Source organism: Aotus nancymaae, unplaced genomic scaffold, assembly GCF_030222135.1.
Source record: "Aotus nancymaae isolate 86718 unplaced genomic scaffold, 86718_ANA_hifiasm-v0.15.2.pri h1tg000025l, whole genome shotgun sequence".
NCBI classification, from domain to species: domain Eukaryota; kingdom Metazoa; phylum Chordata; class Mammalia; order Primates; family Aotidae; genus Aotus; species Aotus nancymaae.
In genome coordinates, this window is record NW_026988438.1 from 1,819,862 (window position 1) to 1,845,836 (window position 25,975).

General features: G+C 33.0%; 1 protein-coding gene across 5 annotated transcripts in view; it reads left to right on the forward strand.

Annotated features, from left to right (window-relative positions):
- SNX13 (sorting nexin 13) overlaps positions 1–25,975 on the forward strand; it is a 133,698-nt gene that overhangs the window by 40,446 nt on the left and 67,277 nt on the right. For 3 of the 5 annotated variants that reach the window (XM_012450686.2, XM_012450687.2, XM_012450688.2), the window contains exons 2-8: positions 953–1,065; positions 5,325–5,427; positions 7,107–7,196; positions 8,557–8,678; positions 22,631–22,752; positions 22,838–22,939; positions 24,751–24,839. In XM_012450686.2, coding sequence (XP_012306109.1) covers positions 953–1,065; positions 5,325–5,427; positions 7,107–7,196; positions 8,557–8,678; positions 22,631–22,752; positions 22,838–22,939; positions 24,751–24,839 — 741 coding nt within the window. Of the gene's footprint in view, positions 1–952; positions 1,066–5,324; positions 5,428–7,106; positions 7,197–8,556; positions 8,679–17,435; positions 17,503–22,630; positions 22,753–22,837; positions 22,940–24,750; positions 24,840–25,975 lie in introns of those variants that run through there. The other 2 variants (XM_021674181.2, XM_021674180.2) reach the window with 2 other exon arrangements.

Consider the following 25,975-nt stretch of genomic DNA (forward strand, 5'->3'; position numbering starts at 1 on the left):
TCTATAGTTTTTTGGTCATTAATTTTGTTTAGTGTAGCGTCTTATAATGCTTTCTATTATTTTCTTTTGGTTCAGTGTCTAATTGTTTAATTCCTATAGGACATTCTTCTCTATGTTCCTTGATGGCGTGAACGGGACAAATGTTCCTTTGTGTACTACCTCACAGTGCAAGGCGAATGGATATAGGAACTTGTTGAATTGAATACATGTATTTATTTATAATGACTTAAATTGACAAAATCCAGTTTGCCTTTAATAAAAGAAGTATTTTTTTATTGGCTAAAACAGTATAATTCTGCATGAAATAGTTTTTTTTTAATGGACGAATTCTTTCTGGTGATGTTTTGTTGAGCTCATAGTAAATTTTGGTAACTGGAAGTTGGAGCTTTTCTAATTATAATTGTATGAGTTTCTACACATAATTTGAGTAAAATAATATCACGATTTTCAATGAGATAAGAATTTCTTAACCTTGAAATTTAAATTTCTAAAAAAATGTCTGCTTATTCTGTAGTTATATTGGGACTTAGTTTCAAGTTGAAATATTCTAAATAAGTATAACTTTGTAGCCTACTTATCCTTTATATATATGTTTGTAAATATAAATATAAAAATGTTTTTTATATATACTTTGTTGTATTTCTCATGCCAGAATTTTATTTAACAGTTTGTGTAGCTGTTTCTGTCCTATACCTTTGCATTATCATTAGCATTTTTTAAAAAATTAATTGTAGATGCTCTATAAATCTCTCTGTATATAGATTGTGTATATTGTTTTTTGAAGATAAATTTTCAAGTGTACGCTTCACATTTTCAAAAGTTACTGAAATAACTTGTAAACCATAAATGTTTACAAGAAGAAACTTAAAACTATGTAGAAGTTTTGTTGGTTCTTTTCTAATTCATATGGAGAACTATTTAGTTATTTACTTACCTTTTTGCTTTATTTCAGGCCAGTCTATCCATATGGGGATGGGGAAGCCTTGGCATTGTCCTGTTTCTAATAACCTTTGGACCCTTTGTAATATTTTATTTGACATTTTATATCCTCTGCTTTGTGGGTGGGTAAGTATACTCAATTATAATTTTACAATTCATGTGTCATATCTTGTTCAAATGGAAACCAATGACTGTGAGAAACAAGAGTAAGATTTATTTGTGAATGCCATTTTTAATAAATTGCTTTTTCTGAAGTTATGAAGATACCTGTACAAATAAAAACAGTGATTGTGATTATTTGTATCAGAAATACAGGTAGTCCTTGAATGATAAAATGTCCATTTCTAAAGGTATGAACTATGTTTTTGGTGATACTATGTAGTTTTAATATTTAAAAATCTTTAAGATTTTTCAGTTTTTTTTTGGTGTTATTTCTCCTTTAAAGTTGAAAATCTTTTTACATTATGTTAAGTAAGTTAAATTGAGAATAACATGAGTTTTACTTTCTAGAAATTGTTTTATTGATTGGACTTCAAACAATAATGTTAATTTTTTCCTTTAATGAATGTTGTCATTTTGGTCTAGAAAATTCAAATACCTGATTTTGTGGTTTTCTCTTTATAATTATTTGGTTTATGTTTACATTTTCCCTTAAGTTGATAAATCTGTACAAGAGAGGTTTCAGTCATAATTTATTGTAGCTTTGTATGCAGAGCATTTGGTGTCAGACATGAATTACAAGGAAATACTAGAAAATGTATAGACAAGGGATGTTTGTTATTTAGACACTGTCACCAAGGCAACTTAGTTGAAATGAGTATTTTGTTGTTAATGTGTGTGTATGTATGTTTATACGATATATTTGTGTAATTAGTTGTGAAATGAACACTGATTTCTTTCTGAACAATCTTTTGAGACCCCAGATATTTGGAGGAGTTGTTTGAGCCTATAGATTTAGAGTATTTAGCTAAATTGAATAGTATATACAAACAGTAGCTTGAGAAACTATAAGACACTGAAGGGGTAGTTTCTAAATATATCTATCGCTCTTTTGGGGGTACAGATTTGATAGACATGTTATATATTGGGAGCATACACTTGAACAAGTGAGAATAAATGAGCAGCTACATCAAGGACTCTCCGTAAAACTATATTTTATGTTAGATTTAGTATTTTCATATTAATGGCCTAGATATGATACTGTGTACTGAAACATTTAAACTTATATCAGCCAGAGAGTTCAGAGTATCTTTATTGATGATAAAGATGATTGAAGATAATACAGATCTGCAGCCAAATGGGTTTCCAAATTACACTCCTCAGTTGCTGTTAAGGCCACAGCATGGCTAAATAGTGACATGGTTGTACCTCTCCTTCTCAGAGTCAAGGCTGCATTTATTGATTAGAAAGGAAATTACTTGTCTTGACTTTTTTTTTTTGAAAGGTAGAAATTTCTTCTAATTTCACGAATTGAATTAGCCCTTGTAAGAGTGAAGGAAAAGGATTTCAGAGTATTCCCTAATACTTTAAAGGGAGAATATTGCAGCTTTGTAGGCTAAGGTAGGAGCCCTTGGAAGGTGGATAAGTGAAGAATTACTCCTTTTTTACTCAACTGCTCCAAATAAGATTTGGGAAAAAGAGAAGAGTGATCAGTGTATTCATTTTTAAAATTTTTAAGTCTTCGAAAAAAAACCACCACCATCAGATTCTGCACAAAGTTTATTCATTTTTAAAATAATGAGAACCTTTGTTACTCCTTTTTTGAATGTTATAATTTATCAAGGAATAATTTCAAAAAATCTTTCGGATGCTTACAAATTTTGCAAGAATTTGGAGGTAAGGTGGGATACTAGAGGACAGTTTGTACTAAAAGACTCTTTAGACAATATTGAGTCACATGGTAGGGTCTGTGGAACCCTCTCTCTCTCTCTCTTTTTTTTTTTTTGCTAATAAAAGTTTTTAAGTTCTGCAGTTTACCCTTTAAAGTGTTGATAATGTATATGTTTTGCTTATAGTCAAAGTTAAGCCCCGTTCTTTTTTTTAATATGAAGAATGCTTTTGGAAAAAAAAGCACATGGGGATTTTTCGTTGTTGTAGGATACGTAGGATACTGTCAGTGCCGTATTATGGTCATTTTGTGGTGATACGTAGGGTACTGTCAGTGCTGTAGTATGGTCATTTTGTGGTGATACGTAGGGTACTGTCAGTGCCGTAGTATGGTCGTTTTGTGGTGATACGTAGGGTACTGTCAGTGCCGTAGTATGGTCGTTTTGTGGTGATACGTAGGGTACTGTCAGTGCCGTAGTATGGTCGTTTTGTGGTGATACGTAGGGTACTGTCAGTGCCGTAGTATGGTCGTTTTGTGGTGATACGTAGGGTTCTGTCAGTGCCGTAGTATGGTCGTTTTGTGGTGATACGTAGGGTACTGTCAGTGCCGTAGTATGGTCGTTTTGTGGTGATACGTAGGGTACTGTCAGTGCCGTAGTATGGTCGTTTTGTGGTGATACGTAGGGTACTGTCAGTGCCGTAGTATGGTCGTTTTGTGGTGATACGTAGGGTACTGTCAGTGCCGTAGTATGGTCGTTTTGTGGTGATACGTAGGGTACTGTCAGTGCCGTAGTATGGTCGTTTTGTGGTGATACGTAGGGTACTGTCAGTGCCGTAGTATGGTCGTTTTGTGGTGATACGTAGGGTACTGTCAGTGCCGTAGTATGGTCGTTTTGTGGTGATACGTAGGGTACTGTCAGTGCCGTAGTATGGTCGTTTTGTGGTGATACGTAGGGTACTGTCAGTGCCGTAGTATGGTCGTTTTGTGGTGATACGTAGGGTACTGTCAGTGCCGTAGTATGGTCGTTTTGTGGTGATACGTAGGGTACTGTCAGTGCCGTAGTATGGTCGTTTTGTGGTGATACGTAGGGTACTGTCAGTGCCGTAGTATGGTCGTTTTGTGGTGATACGTAGGGTACTGTCAGTGCCGTAGTATGGTCGTTTTGTGGTGATACGTAGGGTACTGTCAGTGCCGTAGTATGGTCGTTTTGTGGTGATACGTAGGGTACTGTCAGTGCCGTAGTATGGTCGTTTTGTGGTGATACGTAGGGTAGTGTCAGTGCCGTATTATGGTCGTTTTGTGGTGTTCTGTTATATTAGTTGGGTTATAGAATTATTTATTGTACTCTACTGAAATTTAAATTATTAAACTTTACAGCTGAAACTACTATTTAGATTTCTTTAAAATCAGATGGCTCTTTATCTTTTCTTCCTTTTGTTATACACTTGTGGGCAAAAGTTAATGTCTTAGTCTGTTTCTTGATAATGTTTTTAATAACACGGTGTTAATGTAAACATTTTATTGTGTCTGTAAATATGCTTAATAACCAGGCAAAATTGAAATATCAGGCCAACTTGAATCTTAATATCAGCTATAACACAGATAGATGAAATTTAGCAGTAATTCTGAGACCAGCCTTTTACAAAAAAAACAGAAGCAGAATTAATGACATAAACTGATTTGACTTTATTTATGTTCTCTACCCTCAACCCCTACTTTGTGATACTTGTACTGAAGACTAGTGAGAGGGCAGGTAGCCACAAAAAATGGAAGACTTTGGTAATCTTCCTTTCAGTAGTTGAGACTGACAGTATGTAATTTTTTACTGTTCCCTTCCTGTCATTACAGTCTTTGAATCATTATAAGATTACTATAAGATTAAAATTTTTTGATGGATTTCCAGCACTTTGCTTTATCGGTAAATTTTAAATGTATGAAATACTAATAATATTTAGTTAATACTTAGAGTGAAATAGTTCTACATCACAATATATCTTCCTGGATCTTGTAATTATTTTAAAAAATAATTAACCTTTTTGGGATACATTTATATTTTCCTTATTCCAGCCTTATTTTAAACAAATCATAGATTTGATTATTTTTTCCCTGAGTAGCCTTTATTTGTTTATTCTATATTCATACTGGCAAGTTATCGAAATATAATACCTCATGTTAATTGGTTAACAGAACTATAGAATTTGGTCATTTAGCTACCGATTTAGTTCTCATTTGTCTTTATCCATGGTTATTAGCTAGCCTACTTGTTTAATGAGGGCTGATTTTTCTTAAGTTTGAAAATGTCACTTAAGATTCTTTAGGAAATATATTGGATTAAAACTTTAGAAGGTATTAATTGTGTAATTCACAAAATGTTTATAGTTGTTTTAAACTTCAGAAACTAATAAAATCTGTCAATTTCTTGCTTTGCCAAAGTCACAAATTGACTTTTTAGTGAATGATAAGCCATCTATGAACTCCGAAAAATATTCTTTGTAGTAGATTCATTAAATTATAGGAAAATTTTGTTTTTAAATTTGTGATAAATTTTTCTTTCTAGGGGTTTGGTGGTTACTCTCCTGTTTGGAAAAACAAACTCAGAGAAGTACCTAGAACAGTGTGAACACTCATTTCTTCCTCCAACATCAACTGGGGTTCCTAAGGTAAATAGTTTGAGGGAATATGAAACCTCAAAGTCCAGTTCTTTGCAATGACAATAGAGTATATAGCTTGACAAATTTTCCTATAATTCACTAATGCTCACAGGAAATTAATGGGAGATTGTCTAATTATACTTGGGAAATATATTTTTAAAGGCCATCTTAAAAATTTCCTTAGTGTTAGATTTAAAAAGTAGGAATACAAACTTGAGAAAAATAAATTGGTTAGTTTAGTTTGGGTATTTTTCCTGCTAACTTATCATAGAATTTCAGAGCATCATGCATATGATTTGTAAGAATGTCAATGAATATTTTGGTTTGAATGAAATAAATTGCAGAGTTACCAGAGGGAAAAAATGGATACTTTTCATCACTTTTAAGAATGTAGCTTATAATTAGATTATGCAGCATCTATAAATTTAATAATTCAGGCCTAATTTTTATCATCTTCATTGGTGCTATGCTCTTATTTTTTTAGGATCATACTCTATAAATAAAATTGGATTTGTATAGGCTTCAGATTTGTAGTATCTTCAATTCTTATGTGATTGGGGTGGCCTTATTTTGTATTAAGACAGGCAAATGGCTTGGAGTTGATGCTAGTAACAGCTTTCTTTACAGTTATTGACTTGTGTGTTTTATGCTAAGATGCAGAAGATGTAGAGTTAAATAATGTCCAATATGATTTTACATTACTTTAATAGAAGAATTTCACTCTATTCCAATGACTTTTATATTGATATTAATATTTAAACATTTATAATCTGAAACTTTTCTCTCCTTTAGGACTCACATTAATACATATGTTTTTACTTTGCTTACAGGTCTTAGGAAATTAACCTTTTCTTTTTTGAACCATTTCTTAGCTATTTATAGTGTACATTCATTTGAATAGTATATACCGAGGACAGGAAATATTTTAAGAATTAAGATCATTAACAGTAATAAATTATATTCAAGACTGGTTAGGTCTTCTATAATCCATTTTTTAATAGATGGTATAAAAACTGTGGGTTTGATTTTTATTTCTAAAATACAATTTATAAGTATGTTTTATAAAAAAAATTTCATTGATTTCATATTATAACCTGAAGCATGTATTTTTAATGTAGATATCTATGTCTATATCTCTATATTTATATATATTTATGGTTTTTTTTTTTTAGTAGTCTCTCACTACCTTTCACCTAATTTTCAGGCCACTGATCTTTCTGAACACTAAAAAGTAGAGAAATACGTTTTCTTAAGTTGCCAAAAAGTATCCCTAAATAAAATCAGTTTAAAAATACAATTATTTGGCAGCTGGTATACTGTTTTGGACTGAGAAATGGTAGGGGAAAGAGCGAGAGTGTCCAATAAAGACAGTTTGACTCACATGAAATACTAATTTTGTAGTTGTAAAGTTTTGTTGAAATATGGCAGCAGCATAACTATGCATTTGCAGTTTTCCCACATTCTAAATAATGTTTGCTGATTTAATTGAATTTTTGAGGATAATAGTTTTTGGGGAGTATCTAGTTTTGTTACCTTGAGAATTAGCGTTTGGCTTATACTAGCACCTGAAATAAGGTTATTGATTTGAGGATAGTGAAGGGATATTACCTTCAGTATTCAATTGGAATTAAACTGGTGAGATGTTAGATTAAAAAACTACGCAGTAAGATGTTATGATTTTCTTTAAGTGCTTAGAAGAAATGAAACGGGAAGCCAGGACTATTAAGATTGATAGAAGATTGACCGGTGCCAATATAATTGATGAACCTCTCCAGCAAGTGAGTTTCAGCTTGTGGTATTTGAATTTCATAGATTGTGTGCTAGGTGTATTTCTCTTGAAGATACCAAGAAACACTTTTTGCTCTTTAAATCATATCCTGGAATTTCATAATGTTATCCTCAAATTTTATATGTGAAGATGCTTTCTTATTTATTAACTCACTTTTAATGAGGTGGTTTACTTTATTTAAAAGCCTTTTGATTGAATTTGCATTTAGAAAAATGTTTTTAGTGACGTATTTGATAGTGTTTCTTAAAATTTTACAGTTAAAGTGTTATCTTTTGTTGATGAATAAACTTAGTGATGTGGTAAATTACACTGTTTTTTTCCTACTGGTTTTATTACCTTTTAAAATTGGAAATGAAATATTGGATCCAAAAACATTAAAAAATTAGAGAGAGGTAAGAAACTATGCCCCCTGAAATATTTTTCACTGATGTTTGTTTGATTATATGATTATTATAAAAATGTGTACTTTAGAATTTAAAATTTATTACTAAAATTTAGTTTATCTGGTTTGTAAAAATTATACATTGAGGTTGTATATTTACTATTTATTGTCTAAATACTGTTGGCAGTATCAAAGGTATTAGTAAAATTAAATGAAGTCCTGTATCATTTTTATAAATAGACTGCAATGGAGCTGATGATATAATCTTTAAAAAATTGGGGTTTTTTGGAATTACATTCTTTATTATTTTACATCTCATTTCATTAAACTGATTGATTGATTTATTAGATTATAGTGTGGAAAGTTTATTTTATTTCTGCAAACTCTGTCTTTACCGGCATTTATGGGGGCCTTAGCCATAGATAGTGTTTTAATTCTTTTTCTTTTTGATAAGGAGTCTCACTCTGTCACCAGGCTGGAGTGTAGTGGCACGATCTTGGCTCACTGCAACCTCCGCCTCCCAGATTCAAGTGATTTTCCTGCCTCAGCCTCCCGAGGAGCTGGGACTACAGGTGCATGCCACCATACCTGGTTAATTTCTGTATTTTTAGTAGAGATGGGGTTTCATCATGTTGGCCAGGATGGTCTTGATATCTTGACCTCGTGATCCACCCGCCTCGGCCTCCCAAATTGCTGGAATTATAGATGTGAGCCACCACTCCCGACCTAATTTTTTTTTTTTTTATCTAGGCAGTAGGTAAGTTGGGATACCAGAATAATTTAAAAATGTTTCAAATGGTTTTTAGCATGTCGATGCTTTTGTAATGAAGACAGGCATTTACCACCATAAATTAATATGTAGAGAGTAAATATAAATTGACAGATACAGCATACTTTTTAAGTTTATCACTGTATCTTTTTAAATCTTAAAAAGTTGTAATTTTTTCCCCCAATATTTTTGTTACAGGTTATCCAGTTTTCCTTGAGGGATTATGTCCAGTATTGGTATTATACACTCAGTGATGATGAATCTTTTCTTCTTGAAATTAGGCAGACTCTTCAAAATGCACTCATTCAGTTTGCTACTAGGTAAGGGCACCGCATTGTATTTATGCAGAAAAATTTAGATGTATAGTCTGTACCAGTAAGGAAAATAACTTTTAAGGGGAGGAATTGTTTATTAAAAGGTAAGTAGGACAACAGATTATTATTGTGGGATAACGCCAAGATTTTAGAACTATAGCCTTTAAAACCTTTAAATTACCCCAGATTTGAGGTTTTTACAGAATGTTTATCTTGATTAAGCCCTGCTGAGGCTGTGTGGTAATTTTTTTTTTTAGGGTCCAAGTCAGGTGACTTTTCAAATCTGTTACCCCACTTGTTGATACTATTCCCCCCTCTTCCCTAGACCTCTGTTTTATGTGAGTGCTGTGGAAATAGGTTAGCTGCAGTGTAACTGCTCTTCTCCACATAGTTTTGCCTTAACTCTTCTCCTAATCATGGCACATAGCTATTGGAAGTCCTCCTAGGGGGACAAGAATGGACCGAAGAGACATAAGTCAGTGGAGAATATTCAAGTTTGTATTTTTCAGAAAAGAAGTATATTTTGGTGAGTTTAAGAAACTTTTCCTGTCAGATAAACTAAAATTCTTACTTTACAGACCAGCTATGTACTGCTTCCCATATGATGAAAGTATTTTGGCCTCTATTGTTGTACTCAAACTACTTGGATTTTTTTTTTTTTTATGGGAGGCTATTTCACACGTGTTTAAATTATCTTTACTTTCATTTTTATTTTTGAAGGATTTTTTTTTTTTTTTGCCATCATCGATGTCTAACTTTTTGAAAGCCTTTTAATGGGCCACATTATATGAAAGGGAATACTTATGTTTTAGCAATTATTTATTATTGAAAGAAAGATTTTTTGTTTGGATGAGTTTGTTGACTTTTTTTTTTTTCCATTAAAATACTTTGCTACCATCACACACACAGATTGCCCTGCTAGGTAATTCCAGCTCATGCTACCCTTTAGGCTCTTTTCTCTAGAGGAAAGGCAATGGGATGTGTTTCCCAACCTTATTGGGAGCCTACCACAAGGTTTATGGTTTGAACAATAATTGTTATAGAGATAAATTTGTATTCCTCCTCCTTCATGATTAGGAGCAAGTGTTTACAAAGTTGCCAGCCAGAATTATAGATGTAGACTCACTGAGGAACACAGAAAGTAAGAAAATATAATTGGTATAATCAAAGAAAATCAGAGCTTGGATTTAATCTCTTATATCATATGCAACATTATCGTTAGATATTCTTTCAGATAACTCTTCTAAATATTTATTTATTAATTTCTGTAGTAACACTATCCTGATGTCTTTTTTCTTTTAAAGGGTAAGAATTGAGTTAATTATTCTTGTGCCTGAGTATTTAAAAGTGTATATAAATGTGTAACACATTTAGACTTGGAAAGAGATTTGAACTAGTAATCTGAAAATTTGAGTTTGCATTCTAGCTCCACCTCTACCTGTGGGACTGTGAGCAAGTGTCTTTACACTCTGAACCTTGGTTTTTCTCATACATAAATTAAGTGTAATAATCCTGTCCTATTCTGTATTCCTCTCAGGATAATTGATGGATCAAATTTCATCTTAATTAACATTTTGGGCATACTTTGTACCAACTAGGTGCTGGGGGATACATCAGTAAATAAAACAAAGTTTTTCCTTAGTGTAGTGAAATGAAATAACTGTGACAGTGTTTTGAAACTTGTGAAGGAATTTAGAAATTTAAGATTTTATGCTGTCCAACACTCATAATTTTACTGACGAGGTAGCTAAGTCCCAGAAAGGTAAAGTGGTTAGTCTAATGTTATCCAGTGAGTTAGTTTGAATTAGAATCGAATTGTTCTTAAGTTTGTTTTTTTTCTCTCACCCAATTAAATATTTTATAATCTAGGTTATTTATCTTAGTTTCCTGTTATTCTTTACTGTTATTGCAATACTTTCTCTGTTTTTGATTCCATAGTCACCTTTCTTTTCACTTAATGTCTTAAGTCTTTTTTCTTTTGAAAACCTTCAGTGCTATCAAGCTTAATGAAAAAGCAGGTGTTTTCCATCCTAGACTGATCTAAATTTATATCTTTGCTTGGCCATTTACCTTAAGTTTCTGGCAAACTAAAAAAATACAGATAATAACTACTTGAGAGGCTTCTTTGAGGCTAAAAAATGGTTATCAAATGAAGTTCTTAGCATGCAGTGTAACTCATTAATTTTGGTTTGTTCGTTCTCTGTTAATGACTTCCCTATATTGACTTTTTCTATTACTTAAAAAATATACGACTTACCAGAGGCTCCATGACTTCCTTCCAGTGCCAATATCAAGAAAATTAGGTCTGTTTACAATCATTCATTTACTTTAAAAATCTTTATTCTGTGCTCTCTGCTGTGTACTGTGAAGCATATGATAGGAGCATAAATAACCTCTGTTCTTTAACTTACAGTCCTTTATAGGGCTCTTAACAGGGGCCCACAAGCCTGAAAAAAACTGTATGTGTGTGTTTTTTTTTTAATCTATCCATTGGTTTCATAGATTTGATAAGGACCTCTGTTCTTTAACTTACAGTCCTTTATAGGGCTCTTAACAGGGGCCCACAAGCCTGAAAAAAACTATGGGTTTTTTTTTTTAACCTATCCAGTGGTTTCATAGATTTGATTTTTTAAGGGGCCTGCCTATGAACTCAGAAAACATTTAGAACCCATGATTTATAGTGTTTGTATTTATTCAGAACTAATTACAGAACGTCACTGTAAAATGAAGTGCTTAATTTTGGATAAAGAGGGGAAGAAAATAATCTGTGTTTTGAGTTTGAAGTTGTGGATTTGAGCTTAGCTCTATTACTTACTAAGCTCTTGGCCTTTAGTGGACAAAACACATACATTTTTTGTCTGGAGATGATGATAACTTGTATCTCTTTATCAGGTGGTTGTTAGGATTACATGATATCACGTGTGAGAGTACTTCATAATGATAGCATTTTATTTAGTATTAGTACCTGTTTTTCCAGTACCAGTTTGGAAGGAAACTTTCCTTCAGCACCCTTGCGTTCTCCTTTTCTGTGGAATTTGGGTGTGGATTAGATGAGAGCCTTAGGGGATGAATCCTGGATAATGGATAACCCATGTATTTTTATTCCTCCTTTAAATAAGATATTACAGTGTAAGACAGACAGCCTTGGCCTGTGTCAGAAAGTCTATATTATAATTCTGTGTCTACAATTAAGTTGCAGTGTATCTAAAAGAAAATTTTATTTTACCCTGTAAAATAGTAATATTAATGCTTGTGGCAGACTCAAGAGTTGTCAGGGAAAATGAGATGATATGGGTGAAACATTCGTTTAGTAAAGTATTTGCCCACCAATAAATGACATTTTTAGCAACTCACTTGACCTTGTGCCTCTATAATCTGGCACACAGTAAGTGTTCAGTAAATGTTAACTTCTCTGTTGTTATTGTTGTTGCTATTATGTTCCAAGATGTATACACAGATTCTTTGACTCTGTCTTAGCATTTTTTTTTTTTGTAGAGCTGTGGGGTGGGAGGACAAAATTAAGGCACATGAAACATAGAGAAATAAAACGATCATTTCTGTAGTACTGAGAGCAATTTGTCATGTGGAGACAGAGTGAACCAGAGTAGCTGATGAAAACCTCAGCGAATTGAGACCAAAACTGGTTTTCAGAAATGGGTTATTGGATAGATAGAGAGGAACGACATTTTAGGAAACAAGAATAGTATGAGCAAGCTCCTAAGAAAGAAGATAAGGATAGTGTAGCAAAAAGTATGACAAGCAACCTTGTTGATCTTGAAAGTGAAATGTGGGTGTAAATCCCTTCATCTTTATTCCTCTTAACCCCAAGATTAGGAGAAAGTAGATATATTTTAATGCCACTGTGTTCCTTCCTGAAGGATCTTTCCATGGAGGGAGGAGGTATAGCTACATAGGTTTCAGGATTTGCTGGCTGTGATACTAATGATATAATATCACAGGGAATGACAGGGAATATATTCTTGAAATTTTACCAATGTTCTTAACTACTTTTTGCCATAGAAATAATGAAAATAAATGATATATCCCTACACTTGTGAAAAGGCAAACAAAACTCAAATAGTGGACATTTGCAACAAAGTTTTATCCTTTTTTTTTTGTTTTACCATTTTATATTCTTTGCCATTTAAAAATTGCGTCAAAACTGACATTACTCAGACAGGTATTGTATTTATTATAGTATAGCAAAAACAATTAGAAACTAATTTAAAGTTAGAAATTTTATTTAAATATTTAAAAGAAGGGGAAATTGTTAATTGTTTTTTTTTTTTTTTTTTTTTTTTTGAGATGGAGTCTCACCTGTCATCCAGGCTGGAGTGCAGTGGTGTGATCTTGGTTCACCATAGCCTCTGCCTCCTGGGTTCCACCTATTCTTCTTTCTTAGCCTCCAGAGTAGCTGGGATTACAGACGCATGCTGCCGCGCCCGGCTAATTTTTTGCATTTTAGTAGAGACTAGGTTTCACTGTGTTGCCCAGACTGGTCTTGAACTCCTGAGCCCAGGCAATCCACCCACCTCAGCCTCCCAAAGTGCTGGGATTACAGGCGTGAGCCACCCAGCCTGGCCTAATGTTTTTATAAACTATAGACTAGAGCAGGGGTAATAGTTCATTATTACTGACATAATTCACAAACTGTACAGTTTATCCACTTAAAGTCAGTAGCTTCAGTGAAGAGTTGTACAGCTTTTGTCACAATCAATTTAAGAACATTTTAATGACTTCACAAAGAAACCTTAAATCCACTATCAGTCACTTCTGCATTCCCTCAAGCTTCTAGCTCTAGGTAACCACTCATCTTTTATTTGTCTCTGTGGATTTGCCTATTCTGAGCATTTTATATGAATGAAATAACATGCATGGTCTTTTGTGCCCGTTTCTTTTACTTAGCATTATGTTTTCAAGATTCATTCATGTTGTGGCATATATTAGTAGTTATTCTTTTTTATTGCTGAATAATAACCATTGAACACATGCCACGTCTGTTTTTTGTCAGTAAATGGGCAATTAGGTTGTTTCTACTCTTTGAATCATATGAGTAATGCTACTATGAATATTCATGTACAAGTTTTTGAGGGACAGATGCTTTCATTTCTCTTGGGCATATACCTAGGAATATACCCAAGATAATTTCTTGGATTGTATGATGTTCAGTCTTTTGAGGAACTGCAAACTTTTTCAAAGTGACTGTACTTTGTTACAGTTCTACCAGCAGTATATGAAGGCTCCTCTTTGACCAACACTTAAGTTATCATTGTCTGTCTTTTTGATTGTTGCCATCATAGTGAGTGTGAAGTAGTATTTTATTATTTTCATCATAGTGTGAAGTAGTATTTCATTATAGTTTTAATCTGCATTTCCCTGATAGCTAATGATACTGAGCATCTTTTTATGTGCTTATTGGTCATTTGTATATTTTCTATAGATATGTGATTTGTTCTTTAGATAGTTTGTTTTCAGTCATACCTTTTCCCAGTGTCTATGAAAAATGAAATGTTCATAGACCCAATGGGAGAATATTAAAATGTGTGGAAAAAATTAACATGAAAGTCACATGTGGGAACTCTGTTAACAGTTTGTTGGGTATTTACTATTCCATCATGTACAAACCATGATAGTAAGCATTTGTTTCCAGATAGTGGCTGCCTATGCAAAATTGTTATTTATAGTTGAAAAAACAGTTCTTATGTTTTCGTTTATAAAGAATACGAAGAATAGAAAAGAAAAATGGCAAGTAAATTAATTTTTTAAAAAGTCATCCTAGGTATCTTTATTACTGACAACGAAATGTTTCGGTCTCTGACTGTAAAGTAATACATGATTTTGTAAAATGTAATTTTCTTCTTTAGATTTTCTGAATTAGCTATATTCAGTGATAGACCCACAATCCAAAGATCACTGTTAATGTTTTAGTGTATTTCCTTTTCATGTCTTCGCTGTGCATACATAGTCACAATTTTTATATAGCTAAAATCATATAACATATGCTACTTTGTACAGTTTTGATTCTAATATATTTTCTATATATTTGTAACTTTTAAAATATATTTTAATAGCTATAAAACTGTCTATTCCAGGTGTCAGTAAACTTTTTCTCTAAAGAGCGAAATAGCAACTATTTTAGGATTTGTAGGCCGTATCATTTCTGCCACAAGTAGTCAACTCTGCCATTGTAGCACAAAAGCAGCTATGGACAAATGCAAATAAATGAGCAAAACTGTCTAATAAAACTATTTATAAAAACAACAAGCAGCAGCACAGTAATAAAATGACAAGTAACCTATTAAAAAATGGGGAAAGAATTTGAATAGACATTTCTATATAGAAGAAATGTGCAGATCTTCTGAAGGACTTAGATCTTAGTTTTAGTAATTTTATTAATGTTCCTGTTTACTAAAATAGTTAACCTCATGATATTAATTTTCTATACATTAACATTATACTTAAGAAGATGTGCAGTTAGCCCCATGTTATTTTTTTTCCTTTATTTTATCTTAACTAAGCTGTTCACATCTTGTTTTTTATACTCCTGAAGTGATAACTGTACTTTATATGTGTTCTTCTGTATAAATTTTTGTTATTTTCTGAGATTTGAGTCCTTCAGAACATCCGGATATTTGAATCTCATTGACGCATTGAAACATAGGATATAGAACTGGACTTCTTAAGCAGTGTTATAGCTCACTAAATACCATTTCCTTTAATACAGTCATATAAAACTGCAAGCCTAAGTCTGTTTCCACCAGTTTGCTTATCACTTCTGTGAATCAGATGTTTTGTTTTCTTGTTAAGGTAGAGTAGAAAGAACATTGAACTCAAAGTTAAGAACTCTGATTTGTTTAGCAAAACCTTGGTCTCACTGTGTCTCCTAGAATATGTAATTTAAATTCTGGCTCTGAAATTACAGGGAATTGTGGTAATGATTTGAGATCCCTTTCAGTTCTAAAATACTAAGATTCTCTGGTCAGGTTGTCACTAATCTTGATTTCTTTTCAATCACATCCCCTCCCAAAGCACACACTAACACCACACTCCACATTTTGAATATCATTTGGGGAGTTATTTTTTTTTTAAGTATGTAGGATTGCTAATTAGAAATAATTTACTTTGGGATTAAAGTACTCTTCTGCTCTATTGTTTTACTAGTAGGGGACTTACAGTATGATAATAACATTTATTTAAACCTTTTAACATATTCCTACATGATCAGGAAGAATGCTTGTTTCCAAACATAAAAGACATTTACTAATCTTTTCTTAATGATTAACACCCTTATATCAATGAAATAAAAATTTTTTTTACAGCAAAACTATTGCTATTCTTTATAGAATGCTGAAAAGAATAAATTTTCAGTGTTATAAGTTGGATACTTTTTAAGTTTTCTGAGGTGTACGTTCTCCCACCACAGTCAGTTTTAAGCTATCAGAATGAAATCACTGAAGATGGAAATAGGAAGAGATGTGTACAATTTTTTGCCTACTCCAGCTCACAGTTGGAGAGGATACAGCTAAGTGAATGGGGGCAGAGGCAGATTTGTAAACATGAAGTAATGACTCTTATTTTCTTGTGTGGTTGCTAATTTAGCTCCTATGAAGGAATTCCTCATATCTTTTTAAGGGCTATGGTAGGGGTTAATCATACGTTTAATATAAGTTCAGAAATGTTTCTGAAGAAGGTCAAATTAGTTTCATTATTTTAATCAGTATTGACAACTAAATCCTTATACTAGATGATAAAGGTGGGCTCTAGAGAGATGGTTATGGTAACATGTAGTATTTATGACTGAATTGATGTGAGGGGGGTAATTGATTTAATGAATTCAAAATGAAGCTTACAATTACGTGCCTTTATAGTTTTGCCCAAATTCAGTTTCAGGCTGAGATTTTGGCATTGTTAACAAAGTAGTTCTTCAAGGACTCTGAGGGATGGAAACAAGTAAAGGATTATGTATTTAGAGTAAAGAGTATATCCTTTCTAATAGTGAGTTAAGAGGGGAAGTTAGTCTATGATTGAGAGGCTCAAAGGAGAAGGAATTTTTTTCTTTCACAGATAAGCCTCTCAGTTGATGTCTCTCAACCAAAAATGTCTGTGAGTCAGTTGATCAAAAGCCCCTCTAATGGCATAAAACTTTTCTCCATTAGATTGTTAAAAATCTACCCAGAAAAGCTAGGAATTCTATTTTAATGATTTTTCAAAAATTTCTTTTTTTTTTTTTACATAGAAGATAAAGACCTTATGTAGAAGATTAATACATATTATTATAATTTCATGTGATTGGTTATTATATTGATCTTAGTAACATACCTTTAAATGAGCCAAGTCTTTATATGTATATGTGTGTGTGTGTGTGTGTGTGTGTATGTATTTATGTATATACCTTTTTCCCTTTAGATTCCTTTCAGTTCTAAAATACTAAGATTCTGTAGACCTCTGTGTGTGTATGTGTGTGTGTGTATATATATATATTTACATATATATAGTGTCTATATGTATACATACATATGCAGTATGTAGTATACTCTGCTATTCTTACTGTTTTTTATATGTATATATACATACTGTTTTTAATATGTATACATACACACACGTTATGCAGTATATAGAATACTCTGCCATTCTTACTGTTTTAAATAAGGTCTTAGTCATATCTCTAATGTGGCATCAGGAGCATAACATTTATTATAGGATTGTTTCTGTGGAAAAAGCAGCTTTTACTTTTATCATTTTGACATAAGGCACCTTTTCCAGGAAAGTATTCTGCCATGAATGTGAGGATCGCCTTTACTGCCAAACGATCACCCTCTCCTCTAGTCAGGCAAGTCTACAAGATGACCCTTGCATATATATTTATCATGCTCATTCCCCTCTTATACTCATTCCTATGTCCTTTCTTCTCTCATATAAATACTGCTCTTTCATCAAGATTTAAGTGTAGCCTCTTTAATGAAGCCTCTTTAAATTACAGCATACCACTTTATCTATAGATTTTGTGTGTGTAGTTCTCTTCAACAAAATTTTAAGCTGATTTTGAAATGGTACCAATTCTGTGCTACTGTAGTGAAAGCTCTCTTAACTGATTTTAGTTAGCCAGTGCTCTCCATTCCCTTTGTATGCTGTACTGACTGTTAACCTTACCATTAAGACTAGGCTCTATTGCATCTATCCACTTCTGTTTCCACCCTTTGAGTGTTACGCTTATCAAAAGTCAATTGTGTGATGCCTGGACCCCACCTCCAGAAAATCTGCTGCAATTAGTCTGTGATGTGACTTGAATATCGGTGATTTAGAAGAGACGGATAATCAAGCATGTTGAAAAAACAGTTGTATTTGTTTCTGAGCCTATATATCCCAGTTATACTTTTTATTATAATCAGATGGTTTAATTATAATCAGTTGGTTTAATTAACACTCAGATTGAAGAAATATGAATATGGCAAGGTAGTTTCTATGAAAACTGAGTCACTTGCTTTGGAATTACTCAAAGCTGGTTGAAGATTGTAGTTGAATTAAGTGAGCAAAGGGCAACCATGAAATTTTAGAGAAAGTCTTCAAGGATTCCGCATGCAGATTTGTTCACAAATGTTTTTATTGCCATGCCATTTTAAAGAAACTGTAAACCATAGGTTTTGCAGCGTGGGAACAGTTTGTAGTTTTTTCAAGACCCGAGGCATGTTAATACCACTCAGCAGCGCTTTAACCAAAGAAAATGTCTTAGTCCTACACAGAATGATTTATATAAATTAAGTTAAAATGAAATATATTCATGACTTAATTACCAGTATTTTATATACTCTGTCCCTGTGTCTGTATATGTGCTTTTATGTAGCTAATGTAATCATAGACTCAAAGATGTAATAAGTGTTGTTAGAGAAAACAAACTTTGGGAAATGATGTGATTGCTGAATTTCATAGACTGACACAGAGATGCCTTTGATTCGAGTAGAAGGTGCATCATTTGGGGGAGTCTTTTACTTGAATCAAAGGCATCTGTGCCAGTCCAACACTTTTTCCAGAAATACTTGATTTTGGTGGTGTTTTGTGTTACTGACAATGAGCTGTGCACTGCTTAGAATAGATGGAACAGCAAGGCAGTTTAGAATCCCAAACTCAGCCACATATTTGGGACTTTTCTTGCCTTTTGAAGGCATTGGCATTAAGTAGCTGTGGGACAAAAAGAGCTTCTCAGTACATATTCTATTTTAACTCTTTAAAGAGTAAGGAAGCAATTACTGTTTGTGCCTCATGTTGCCATTCTTCACGCGCAGTGCTCTGACCCTGAAGAAGGAATCAGTAAATCAGTATGTATTGAGTGCCAGCAATAGTGTTCGAAACATTACTTTTTCACGGGGTTCACAACTATGAATAAAACACAGTTGGTTGAGTGCAGTGGTATGTGCCTGTACTCCTAGATACTCAGAAGGCTGTGGTAGGAGGATCACTTGAGCCCACAAGTTTGAGGCTGCACTATGAATATGTGAATAGTCATGGTGCTTCAGCCTGGACAACATAGTGAGACTCTGTTTCTAATTTAAAAAACAAAAGAAAACAGACACAGTCAATCTGTGCCTTAAGATTTCTAACAGCAAAGAATTTAAGTCTAGGTTGTAAGAGCTATAAAAAGTGAAAAGTTTGGTATTATTGGAATGTGTAACTGGAGATAGGGATAGGACCTAGTCTGAAGGAATAATGGAGAGGGTAGGGGTCAGTAAAGGCTGGCATGTGAAATTGACATTCTAGATGAACTGTAATGTATAAGTGGGAATTGTCAGGTGAATGGGGAAGGAGAAGGGAAATTTGTGGAGAGTAGGCAGTGCAGAGCAAATCTGGCAGAGGGAATAGTCTGTCCAGAGACAGTGAGGTAAGAAGGTGCATATTTGGATTTGGCAATGCAAATATTGAAAAGAAAGCCTGTAGATATGTGTAATAAAGAGGAAGGGAAGGGTGAAATAGATGGTGATGAAGAGGAAATACACAAGGGCTCTTGGGTATGGAAGATCTTAGAGAAGGTACTAGTGCCTAGCCCTAATAATAATCGGGTGTTATTGCAGAGTTTTTAGAGCTGTATATATCCTATTTAAAAAATTTGACTGCTTTATGGAAATTGGAATGCAGGGGAGACGACTGGATGTGGGAGACCTGTAAGTAGGATGGTGGCAAGGGATAGGATGGTAGCATTAGAGACAGAGATAAGGGCATACAAAATTTATGTTCAGAGAGACACACTTTATAGTTTTGTTTTGCTTTTGTGCTTTCAATTAAAATTTCATTACTTTTTGCATTCCTAGTTAACCTTCTTAATTCTTTCTTGCAACCAATCCATGAAGATGCATAAGCTTCAGGTCCCTACTGTAAATTTTTTCAGGCTAGGATTGGTGGTGTCACTTATTCTTTTGGCCATATAGGGATTATGTCCTTTTATTTTTAAATTGAAGAAATTACAGCTTATTAGTAATAATAAACTCAAGTGTCAGTAATAAGATGCATTATGTAGTAGCCCACTTGTTTTACTAGACTAAGAATTACATATAGGGGGAATATGTTAAGCAAAGTGAAAAAGAATTTCGACTGTTAGAATAGTTGCTCTTAAGAGCTCTAATAGAAAGCTATGTAGTAGGTGCAGTAGAAGTATGGCTATTATGTAAATGAAGTACTTCTTACTCATTTTCACATTGCATTTATTACATGTTTATCATATTGTGATTTTAGAAAGTACTTCACTGTCGTCAAAGTATTTTCCAATTTTGTTAAGACAAACGTTACTAGAAATTGTTAGTATATATCCTTCTAACTTATAAATGGGAAGCAGTGTGCTATTGTTGTTCTTCCTAATCTAGAAAGTTCTTTTGAGTTGAGATTTATATTAAGTTTGTGTCAAGTCAGTGGAAATAAGTCAAGCAGAAGGAAAATAAATAACCTCAGAAACAGATATAGGGTATCTGTACTTTTTTTTCTATTTTACCTACCCTCAGCATATTTCTATGTTGATAATAGAAATCTGTACATCAGATTTAAAATAATTTGTTTGTATTTGCACTGCCTGATGATTTTATTTGTTTAAAATGTCCTTACATCCTCTATAGTGAATCAAGATGAATTTAAAATGCCTTCTAAATTGGTAATTTTTATTTTGTTTGAAAATTTCAGTAAATTAAATAGCATTGTATCATGAAACAGGACAGATGTAACTTGAAAGATTATATATTCTGCTTTCTTCTAAATTTATCAGAATGAACCTTTTATTGATTAAATGAGCTATGGCCTATGCTAAATAAATTTTGTTTTTATAAACTTTCAAGTATGCATGATTTTGAGTAAGTATTCATGTTAAGATTTTTGAAAGATGCTTACACAGATTGTGATTTTTTTTAAATAAAAAAGATTCTGGAGATTGCTACGTTTAAGTTTTTATTTTAGGCTTTATGTTGAGACTGAATATTGTTACCAAGTTTAGTTATATGCTTATATGCATGGCTCTTATATTCTAAATAATGTTAATTAATTCTTCCTCAGATTACTGAGCTTAGGGTTACCTTTTATATTAATTTGTTTTTGTGTTCACATACTTATGGCTTTCTCTTGAGTTTCATGTTTACAACAAACCATAGTTGTGCCTTAGTATTAATAACTTACGTTTTTATTTGAAAGCAGCCATTTATTTTTCAATATCAAACTGACTCTTTAAGGTTTTTTTTTTTCCAAAAAGTAACAATAATTGAGTCAGCTTCTTTACTAGCTGCTTTATTGTATGCGTGGGTAATTATCATAATGAATTACGGTGTACTAAAGGTTCCTCCATTGCCCAGCATCTTCATGAATAGACTCTTTGTTTTCTATCTACTTGGTATGTTCCTAACGGGTGAGTTAATTTTAGTGCGATTTAATGAAAAAGAACAACATTTTAAAAAATCACCCAATCCAAGGAGAGATATAAATTGTTTTTGGGTTATTTGTTGTGCTTTTTACCTGTTTTACTGGTATACTGAATTAACGGTAAATTTTGAGGTCTGTTGCTTTTGATATAGAGTACTAGGTGACTTCATAAAATTAGTAATCACCTTTTTCATGAATTTTCTAAAGGCTTTTATATGTGTGATATTTTACAGCATTTTTAAAACTATTTCCATGTTACTAGTTATTTCTAATGGTGAAGGCTTTTTCTTTCTTTCTTTCTTTTTTTTTTTTTTGAGATAACTCTGTTACCCAGGCTCGAGTGCAGTGGTGTGACCACAGCTCACAGCAGCATTGACCTCCTGGGCTCAGGTGATCCTCCCACCTCAGCCTGTCGTAGCTGGGACTATAGGCATGCCACCATGCCTGGCTAATTTTTGTAGAGATGGATTCACCATGTGGCCTAGGCTGGTCTTGAACTCCTGGACTTCAAGTGACCCTCTTGCCTCAGCCTCCCAAAGTGTTGGCATTACAGACATGAGCCACTGTGGCTGGCCATGGCCAAGTTTTTAAGTGCTGGTGTATTCAAACAGAAGTTTCATAACATGGGTTGTATAGCTAAAAAGAAGAATGTGGAGAATTCAGAAAGAGTTCAGAAGAAACCAAGAAATGTTTGAAATGCGCTTTTAAGGGCAAACAAAATTCTTCAGAATTCCTTACTTTGGGACTGAGAAATTACGATACACTGTTGTTGGAGTCCAAATTTAACTGTAAAAAAATTAATTCCTTTTTCTAGTTTAAGCATTTTGGTAGTAGTTTTAAGCTTTGGCACATAAAGTAATTGAAGTAATACTGTTAGAAGACTTAGTGAAGTAGATAATTATATACTTTGGATCTTGCAAAACAATACTAACTGGTAATAATGAATGAACAAAATCTCAATTTAAATTTACAGTCTCAGATAATCATGTTGTTTGTCAGTAGTCATTAAAATGAATTTATATTTTTTGATAAAGCATTTATATAATTATTTTATGTAATGTGTTTTTTATAAGGTCAAAAGAAATAGACTGGCAACCTTATTTTACTACACGCATTGTAGATGATTTTGGCACACACTTACGAGTATTCAGGAAGGCTCAACAGAAAATAACAGAGAAAGACGATCAAGCAAAAGGTAATATGTTTATTCTATTTGAAAGCTAGGATTTAAAAATCTGTTTTTCTTTCATCATTTTATATATCTTGACTTGTTTCTTCAGGTACAGCAGAAGATCTTGTAGATACCTTCTTTGAAGTTGAAGTTGAAATGGAGAAGGAGGTTTGCCGTGATCTAGTGTGCACTTCTCCCAAAGATGAAGAAGGTTTTCTTTCAGTTTAACTTTTTTGACAGTAGTAACTGGCTAGAGTCAAGTTAGCAGAACCAGTGAACAAATCTAAGGGTAAAATTATTCTTACTTAGGGCAGTTAGCTTTATTATTAATTTTATTTTATTTTTTAACTCTTAAAAGTAGTTTCCAGATTCTGTTTTCTTATTTAAAGGTCATCTTTTGGATTGCTTGAGCCCATGAGTTCAAGACCAGCCTAGTAAACATGGAAAAACCCTGTCTCTACTAAAAGTATGAAACAGCTGGCTGTGGTGGTGCACACCTTTAGTCCCAACTACTGAGGAGGCTGACGTAGGCGAATCACTGGAGCCTAGGAAGTCAAGGCTTCATCGAGCTGTGATCATACCACTGCTCTCCAGCCTGAGTGATGAGATAGAGACCCTGTCTAAAAATTAAAAAGAAAAGATTACCAGTCTGCTTTTAAAATATAGCAAACACAAACATTTTATAATTGAATTTTTTGGTCAGTAGTAATTTCTCTTCCTCTTGAATTTATCGTTTTTGCTTCAGAAGTATACCTGTAACCATAAACTATTTCCTAAGGGAATGAATACTGTGATTTCAAACAATTTATAGATTTCAACAGGCTCCTCTTTTATTTTTAGGAATTTGGAGAAGCTTTAGCTAAGGACGGTCTTCTTTTCTCAGTTTTGCAAGTATTAAGTCTTTGTTAATTGGCACAGTTTTAAATTAACAGGATCAGTTATACAATTATATTCCCAGGAAGTGTCAGCATAGGAACAACTATAGAAAAGCCCTTCTAGTGGTAGAAATTGTTTTCTTAGATTTTGAGAATTTTTTAAATGTTTTTATTTATTTTCTTAGTTTTTCCTTTCTTCTTTTTCCTTTTCTTTTTTTTACCTTTATTGTATGATTCAGCTTTTAGTGCCCAGCTTTTTAGCACTGTTAAGAAATACAGTTGACCCTTGAACAGTGAGGTACTGACCCCTGTGCAGACAGAATTCTGTACATAACTTTTGACTCTCTAAAAACTTAAATCCCAACAGCCCACTTTTAACTATAACCCTTACCAATAATGTAAACAATCGATTAATACAAAGACTAGTATCTACATACATTTTATGCATTTATGACCTGTGTTTTTCTTCATTTTTTTTGATATTTCTAGGTTATGCAGTTCATCTCTGAGTTTTTTTAAATTGTCACAAATCTCTAAAAAAATTTCCAATATATTTATTGAAAAATATCTACATATAAGTGGACTTGAGCAGTTCAGACTCTTTGTTCAAGGGTCAATTTGTATTATAGTAACTTAGAATGTAACATATAGATATACTGATGTGCAATACTTTTATGTAAGTGGAGCTCTCTTAAATCAGCAGAAGAGCATACTCTTTTTTTCCTTTGTTATAGCCTGCTGAGATAGTGGAGGCTTTTTCTTGAAAGAAGAGTTACAGCTATATTTTTAAATTTATGAATAACTTTTAAGTATGCAAAGCTAATTAATGTGTGGTAGAGTTACAAACTACATGGTCTATCTAAAACTATTTTGGGAAAAAAGATTTGTAAGGAAGTTTTTTATGATTCAAAAAACTGGCTAAAACAGCAAAATTTAAAAAAATACTAAGTTGATTAATGAATAGTTATTACTTGGAGAATACTGAAGGAATTTTTAATGAATACTGATGTGTACTAATTACTAAAACAATAAGCCAGTATAATCAGGAAGCTACTTATTTCTACCTTTTTAATGGATCTTATCTATCAAGAGTAGGTGTAGACTTTATATTTTCTAATGTTATTATAGCTACTTTTTCTATTTTTAGGTTTCCTAAGAGATTTGTGTGAGGTCTTACTATATTTATTGCTACCTCCTGGAGATTTCCAGAACAAGATCATGCGATACTTTGTCAGGGTAAGCTTAAATTCATACCAAATCAGGGCTGTAAAAAAAACTTGGGAGCAGTGGTTTTCAAAATTTTTGGTCTTAAGATCCTGTTAGACTCTTAAAAATTATTGAAGACTCTAAAGAGCTTTTCTTTATGTAGGTTTTCTTTAAAACTGTTTACATATTATAAGTGAAAAGAAATTTTTTAAACATGAAAATATACAAGCATATATTTTATTAGCTGATAGATCGATACCATCATAGCATTATATCACTTTTGTAAAGGTCACTGTATACACGTGAGAGAACGAGTGAAAAGTTAAATAATGTCCTAGCATTATTATGAAAATAGTGTTCAAAGGGTCAAAGGGAACCTGAAATGCAAGCTTCTGGGGGAACCTTAGGTTCTTGGAAGTCTCCCCCTAATCCTCCAGAAGTCTCTGGTCGATAGTTAGGTGCTTGGGTTTTTGGTTATGACAAAAGTATGTTTTAAATTTTCTTATATCCTAGCATTATCTAAATTAGGTTAGATAAAAATAACATTTTGGACAGAAACTTTAAAAATTGTGCAGTTAAGATTATAGTTTTTTTAATTGAAAAATTAATGTCAGATGAGAATAGTAGTCTTAGATTCCTTATTCCCTGAGTATAAACCTTTAGAGCAAAGCTCTGTGTGTAAATATAAAGGAATAACATTTGACTTTGGCTGCTGGTAATGATTTAGAAATGCTAGCTACGTAAGACCATATCCTGGTAAAATGGGTAACATGAAAGTTTTGAATTTTCCTAAAAACAAAAGCTTACGATCTCTTTAGTCTGTGCTGCAAAATAGATAACAATTCCCGAGAAATGCTTTTATTCTTGTACGGTATTGTTTATAAGCAATACCATGTGATTTCCTAACATCTACCTGGCTTGAGTTCAATATACTTCTCAGGTATATTAGTGGTAACTTAGGTGAAGTAGTAGAAAGTGCTTAGTTTTTATGGGAGGAGCCTGGTAGATTAACTATATGTTGTTAAGGCCAATTATTTGGGCTGGTTGTTATCAAGGGTGGTAAGTACCCACCATGTCTATCACTAGATTCATATCTGCCACTGAAGGAAGATATTACTAATCAGGTATAGCACTTGTTCATGCAGAGTATCCATTTGCTGTAATCT